The following is a 7,500-nucleotide window of genomic DNA, read 5'->3' on the forward strand; positions in this document are numbered from 1 at the left end:
GCAGGAAGGCAGGCAGGAAGGCAGGAAGGCAGGCAGGGTCCAAACCATGGTGCCAGGTCCAGCAGCAGCAGCACCACAGCCTCGGACCGGGTCAGGTGCTGCTGGGTTTAATGCGGCGCACATGCGAGCGGCTCCACGTGCTCCAGGAACCAACGTGTCCCTGCGACCTCTGCCGACCTCTGCGACCCCCTGCTGTTTCCTCATACCGCTGCACTGGTATAAGCTGCCGAGCAGAAATCGAAGCCATTTACGAGCCCGAACGCCAAAAACAGACAAATGAGGGCGAAAGCGGCGCCGGCTTCTCCTCAAATGAGGCCCCGGCTCTCGATTTGTCCTCCCTCTCTTTTTCTCTGGATACAAATGACGGCTATCAATATTTCCAATCTTCATTTCTGCAGAAGCTCAGGGTCTCTTTCTGCCAGGAATCGATGGCTTCCCACCGAGCTGCCACGGGGAGCAGAAGCTCCAGCGGCGCCGCTCACTTTTCTGCTCATGAAGTCGGTTCTTTGAGAGAGTTTCTGGCTCCATTTGCCGCCTCGCTCTCTTATTTAGGCGTATATGTATTTATGGGGGACTGATTAGCGCGCGACGGTTAGCGTCCCAGTATGTGTGAGCTCCTTGCTACAGAAATTAAGGTGCGTTTTTTTGTGCCTACATTCCGATGAGGGTACGTGCACCTGTATTCGTGTGTGTTGGAGTGTGTGCACGTGTGTGCCTGTCAGTCACACGGCAGGGCTAAGATAATCAGCGAAGCTAGCTGTTCGCTGTGTGATGTAGGCTGATTAATATCCTGTTAGCATCCCGTCGCTTTTAAGGCTAACTGCTGTTTCCTCTATACATCCATCGTATCAAAACAGCCCCGCTCTCATTAATATCATGATTTAGTACACAACACACACGCCTCCTAACTTTTCAGATTTAAAATACCGTCTTAAAACTTAAAACGCGGATGGACAGTTTTAATGGCACCTATGTCGGGTCGCTGGTGCGAGGCAGCGGGGGACGGGGAGGGGGGACGTCCACGCTTCGAGACAGAGGAGATGTGAGGACATGTGAGTGCAGCCTAAAATGTCCCGAAGAAGACGAGTAAAAATGATCCACGAGCTCGTTAAACCACCAATAACCCAACTGACGACGATTAAAGAATTCCTGAACGTGAAGGAGCTCCCGACCCTGGTGGGACCCATCGGGCCACACATCGGTTTCCCTGGAGACGGTGAAGGAATCTTTTTAGGTTCTGGGAGAATCTTCTGGGTTCTCGTGTTACTTTTGCACCCGGATCCGCTGGAAATCATCTCAAACCTCAGCAGTGACCAACCAGCGGCTACCTTGAAGCTCTGGAGCTGCTGCGCGGCGTCCTTGTGCTCCCTCAGGCAGGAGTTGAAGATGAGGAGCTCCGTGTCCCGCAGCCAGACCTTCAGCTCTTTAATCCGGGCCTCCAGCTGCTCCAGCAGAGCATTGGTGAGCGGGGAGAGGGACGAGCGAGGGTTCTCCAAGACGTCTCGGTGAACCTCCAGCAGGGAAGACTTTGGATTGGCCGACTGGGTCCTCTGGGAGCCGGACCCCGAATGTTCCGACAGGATTTTCTGAGGAGAAACCACAGAAGAAGAGAGCGGCGAGTCAATGGGAGCGTTCCTCAAAGCTCCGGAAGGCTGAACCAGACGAAACTCCTCCACAAACACCCGCTGTCACGTCTCTCATCCGCGGCGAATTAAAAGCGTCACGCCGGGCCGCCGTTATCTCCCGTATTTACGACTTTAACAAGCAGCCACGGAAAGAGTAGCGTGCGCGTTGGCGAGGAGCTGGCTGCTCCTGAATGAGCCCAGCGTGACTCCCCCCTCGCTCATTTGCATATGTATGTGTTTGCAGAGGAGCAAGCGAGCTTCCAGAAGCACAGCGGCTCTCCCTCCCCGAGTGGAGGGACGCTGACAGGCGAAAGCAGCACGCCGGGCGCCGAAGAGGACGATTACCAGACCCCCCGACTGGAGAAATGTGGAGAGACGAGTGTCTCTGTTTAAAAACTGAGACAAAACGTTCGCTGGGCGAGAACGAGGACGGACAAAGTCATTTGAGGAACATTTCGCAGACAAACAGCATTGTTTTGTTGAGAGAGCGTTCTTCCCCCTCCAGGTGATCCCGGCGTGTTTACCTGACAGCAGGAGAGCGCGCGAGCGGCTCCTTTAAAGCTCCGCGTTCGGAACTCTTTTGTTAAAAAGCCTTTTGGAAACTTTTGTGATGTTCTGGGCTGATGTGACGGCAGATAAGAGGAGAAAACATCTCCCCCATCCATCAGGAGCCCTGATGGACCTGGAGACAGCGTCATCAGCGCCAACCTTCGGATTAAACCGCCGGCAGACCCCCCCCCCCCCCCCCCCAACACCACCACCCCCCCATTCAGCAGCCAAATCAGCGAAACACAGACGCTGGAAAAAAAAAGGGGGGCGGAAGCGAGAAGATGAGTTTTAAAATATGAGTTTGTTCCTTTATTGGGAGTCCTGATTCTTCCTCCGGTTACATTTGAAGTGTCTGATGGCACCGACCTTCAATCAACGTGGGGGGGGGGACAACGGGCGGGGGGGGGGGGGGGGGGGGACACAGGAGGTCCCCTCCGTTATTATTAAGATTATTAAGCCTTTTATCCGCGGTAATGATCTTCCACAGCGGCTGAAAACGGGATTGATGAAAGGACGGGAAAAATGGAGAAGGTGTGAGAACGACAACAATCGGATGAGCCCGGCAGAACCAGGAGCTGGTCCGGGTCCGGCACGTAATCCCCAGAGACGTCCCGGAAGGCCTGTTGCTGCTCGGCCCCCCTCCCTGGAAGCAGAGACGAGGCAGCAGCGACACATTACCCACAATCCCTCAGTCCCCCGATGACATTCACACACACGCTTTGGTGTTTGTGTGAAACGGCGTTCAGACGCCAAATGTCTCTTTGTCAGTAATACAAGTTTAATCACAGTCTGGTTACTGTGGTGGAAACACGCGCCCACGTGCACGCGCGCGCGCGCACGCACCAAGCAGCAGGCTCATCTATCTGTTGCTGTTGTTTAATTTTTAAAATTGGATTCTGTGTCAGAAACGTTGATACATATGTTAATGTGTGCACACGCACACACACACACACACACACACACACACACACGCATGCACACACACGCACACACACACACACACACACACACACACACAGTATCTTTGAACGTGTGCGTGCGCAACATTAGGGACTACAAGGAGATGACACACAGATGGCGTTAACGCGTCGGCGCCACAGACGACAGTTTGTTTCATCGGAGGAACAAAGTCACATGATCATATTTCAGCCTCCTGACGAGCGGCTGCCAGCTGCCACCTGAGCCGCAGACCTGGAATCAATCACCGCTGCCGCCCTGCCCATGGGCAAGGCACTGATGCCCAGATCCCTTTCAGGCGTCTCACTAAAGTTTGGGGACAGATCAAAGACGACACGCTACACCGCGTGTGTGTGTGTGTGTGTGTGTGTGTGTGATGCTACAGTGCTGTTGTCCCTCTATAGGACCGGACAGCGTGGCTGGTTCGGCTGGTTACCTCCAGCTGTTTCCAGGTGTGCGTCAGGTTGTGGATTTTGTGATGGAGGTTTCCAGGGAGACCGTTCTGGCTCCTCTTCAGGGCCTCTGCTCGGCTCAGCAGACTCGTCTTTTTGGCCTCCATCATCGTCAGCTCGACGTGGCTGCTCTGAAACGACAGGACACACGACCGTCAGACCACAGAACACCTTCATCGAGACCACGCCCACGTCGGGTCGGTGGTTCCGCCCGTTCCACCATCTTCTGAGTCTTGTGGATTTCCTGTAGCTCCAGTTGATTTTGCCCCGTCAGTTGTGGAGATGATTTAAGAGGCGTTGATTTATCGTGTGTGTGATTAAACGAAGACTTTTGTCACAGACTGACAGGTGACCTTCAGAAATTAATTCTTTCTTTAACCTCCTTTTATCTGCTGGGTTTTTATTTCCAGTTGAAGTGTTCCAACACTTCTCTGCACTCATCATTTTTGCTTGATTTCCTTCCATTTTTCGCTGTTTCTCATTAAATTTGCCCTTGCTGCGTAAACTCTTTGACGCGTCTTTGATCTCCTGAACTTTTCTTTGTTCCCCGTCACTTCCTGCTTTCTTCCTCGGACCGTCTCTTTGGCCAGTTCACCACACCGGCAGCGGTGCCGTTACCAGCACCTGCCTGATCTATTAGAGGCTGAGAATCATGGTCATGTGACCGGAATCAGTCCTGGTGGCGATGGACGGAAGGTCAACCTGATCCTTAAGAATTCCGGAGGTTTCCCGACTGACCCAGCAGGCAAACGGACACCTTGAGCCCTGGTCTGGAGTCTGGAGGAGCTCAGATTACATCTGAAATGAATGACGTCGACGTCCTCAGGTTGATTTAAACGTTTCTGATGATGGACGAAACGTTCCAGGTGGAAAATCGGCCCAGCTGTGACGGTGGAGGCGGAGCTATTCGGAACGGGGGGGGGGGGCGAAGGATAAGAAACAAGCTGGACTTTTCCCTCCAGGTCAGAACAGAAGCGGTTGTAGATCATGACTTCATCCCTGCTGCGCTTCATCTTTTTGACCTTGTTTTGTCACCGGAATCTCTGCGTTTTTATCATCTCTGTCTTCACAACAGCCCTCCGTCGTTCCACCGCTCATATTTGTTTAATTCATGTCTTTTCTCATCCCTCAGTTTTGGTATCGGCCTCTCTCTCTCTGCCTCCATCCGTTTTCTTAATTTCCCTCCTCCTCCTCCTCCTCCTTTCTTTCTCCTCTTTTCATTTTCTGCATCGATAGCTACTTGATTCTACTTTTCCCTTGTCGTTTATCATTACTGCTCAGTCCCATTTGAATATTTAAATGTCTTGTCTGAGTGTGTGTGAGGACATATGGATGCACGCGTGCGTGTGTGTGTGTGAGAGTGTGTGTGTGTTTTTGCTGTGCTGTCATCGGAGAGGCGGCAGCCATTTTTCAATGTCGCCGATTCTGATGGAGATGCTATCGCTCAGCGCTTCATAGCCATCCATCCCCTTCACTTAGCTAATAGCCACGCCGCGAGAACGAGGCATCGACGGAAAAAAAGACAGACTTGAAGGTAAATATGTCGGTATCGCACTCGTCTAACAGTCAGGAAATTATACGATATATTTGCTGATGGCAAATATTGATTTCAAAATGGGGAAAGGAAGTGAAGGGAGAAGGAGGTGGTTGTTGTTGTTGTTGTTTGAAGGATGCCACCGATTCAAAGTCAAAGAGAAGAAGAACAAGAGGGGGGGGGGGCAGGAAGATAGACATGACGATTAAAATGCATGAGATCCGAACTTTGAGATAAGTGCTGAGAGAGGGATCTTGGAGAAATGGAATGTGGTGGTTGGGGGGGGTATGGATGGCTAGTTGTGATGTATTCATGCCTCAAGTCAATCTCCATGCAACGATGGACTGAGACACAGCGGCCGGAGGACGAGAGAGCAGCTGCAGGAAGGAAGGAGGGTTACAGTAAATGAAAAGTGAAGGAGAGAGAACAGCACAAACACGGCAGACGTGACAGGAAGACGCCAACTGAATTAGAGTTTCATTAATGGGGGAAAGCCAACCTCCGGTTACATCAGCGAGCCTCAGAGAAAGGTGGGCGGAGCAGAGGTGAGGGCAGATAGGGCGACATTGATGGGGGACCAGGAAAAGACGGATGGACAAGACGAGGAAGAGTCCAAAACAACCTCAAGTAACAAGTTAAACATGAAAAACAGAACACAAAAGTTCTTATACTGAACAGGAATGAGTTCGTGGAGGGGTGATGTGTTCAGGGTCAAACATGGTGTGTTCAGGGTCAAACATGGTGTGTTCAGGGTCAGAGAGGTGGTGTGTTCAGGGTCAGAGGGTGGTGTGTTCAGGGTTAAACATGGTGTGTTCAGGGTCAGAGGGTGGTGTGTTCAGGGTCAGAGGTGGTGCGTTCAGGGTCAGAGGTGGTGCGTTCAGGGTCAGAGGGGGTGTGTTCAGGGTCAAAATGGTGTGTTCAGGGTCAGACGTGGTATGTTCAGGGTCAATCATGGTGTGTTCAGGGTCAGACGTGGTATGTTCAGGGTCAATCATGGTGTGTTCAGGGTCAGAGGGGGTGGTGTGTTCAGGGTCAGACGTGGCATGTTCAGGGTCAGACGTGGCATGTTCAGGGTCAAACATGGTGTATTCAGGGTCAGCAATCGTAGGAACAATCCAGTCACCTAAACTGTTTCCAGTGTTCTTGGATTGAATCTATATTTATATTTAATATGATGCTATTTAATGTGTATACGTGAAGGGATCAGCTGGGTTCTGAAGTTCGGCTGGTGTTGGTTCTCTCCGGTCGTTGGTTTAATCCGCTGAAACCATTAAAAGTTTGTGTTGATCAGAGCAGCAGCTCGACGTCTGGACTAAAATCATAAAACATCAATTGTGACTAATTTGAACTAATTAGCTGCCTCCTGACTCCATATGTTGGACACTTCTCGCCGAAGCCGAGTGCTGCATCGCGCTCTTCAGAGGATCTATGAAAAAGTGACGTTCGCTAAGGCAGAAACGAAGATCCTGAAGAAAAGGGTAGGAAATAATAAAAGGATATAATAAAATGGAAAATGTCATGGTTTTTACTGGAACTATCCACCTTTTTGTGTGTTTTCTGCCTTTTTTTGTCCGACTACAACATCATTTACGGTCACGGCCGCTTCAAAAGATGCTGAATGTTGAACAAAGGCGTTTGTTTATACGGGAGAGACTCTGATGTTGGAGCGTTCCCTGAAACGTTCGGCTGAGGAGGACGAGGAGGGAGAGGAGGAAGAAGGGGAGGAGGGAGAAAATCAACAAGCAATCAGAAGTTTAATTTGGTCTCCATATTAATGAGCACGGAGCTGAAATGTCAGCAAAAATGCAGCCATACATGAAAAACATTTAATGCATTCTGAACACTCGCTTTTTTCCCTCCTGCGCTCGTCTCAGATTCATCTTCCCCAAATGGGAGAAGTTTGTCGGAGGCCATGTAACGGAACCGGCCCGTCGCCGTGGAAACTAAAGTTGGGCGCCTGTTCCTCAGCTGAACTTCAGCATCGATCCTTCATCATTGATCCCGATTACAAAAAAAACCCAAAATAACTGCACGTGTTCCAGAGTTGTTCTGCTAAATCCCGGGATTAGATGAACTCCGGAGCTTCTCCGTGATCTTTTGTGACGCGTCAATAATATCGGGCCTGATTAAAGCAATAATTCCAACTGCGTTAGCTCCAATATTAAACAAATGAGCTCCTGAGAGGAAAAGAAAGGTTGAAACTCAGGAAATAAATATGAATTTAAGGGAGAACTTAAGGTGGTTTGAGATGGAGGAGCAGAGCTCCAGCTGGAGGGGCAGCGGCCCACCACCACCTCCAGGATTACACTCATTTATCCCTACTGAGGTGAAACTCTGGAAGTTTCTCTTTCACCAAATTAAACCATTCTGTTCAGACAAAACA

The 7,500-nt window shown here is 50.6% G+C and overlaps 1 protein-coding gene across 1 annotated transcript in view; it reads right to left on the bottom strand.

Annotated features, from left to right (window-relative positions):
- Positions 1–7,500, bottom strand: part of akap6 (A kinase (PRKA) anchor protein 6) — a gene marked incomplete at its 5' end in the record, with an annotated part of 74,955 nt that overhangs the window by 19,687 nt on the left and 47,768 nt on the right. The window contains 2 exons of the mRNA XM_029832733.1: positions 1,329–1,586; positions 3,568–3,714. Coding sequence (XP_029688593.1) covers positions 1,329–1,586; positions 3,568–3,714 — 405 coding nt within the window. The remainder of the gene's footprint in view (positions 1–1,328; positions 1,587–3,567; positions 3,715–7,500) is intronic.

The sequence above is a fragment of the Takifugu rubripes genome, chromosome 2, assembly GCF_901000725.2.
Source record: "Takifugu rubripes chromosome 2, fTakRub1.2, whole genome shotgun sequence".
Taxonomy (NCBI): domain Eukaryota; kingdom Metazoa; phylum Chordata; class Actinopteri; order Tetraodontiformes; family Tetraodontidae; genus Takifugu; species Takifugu rubripes.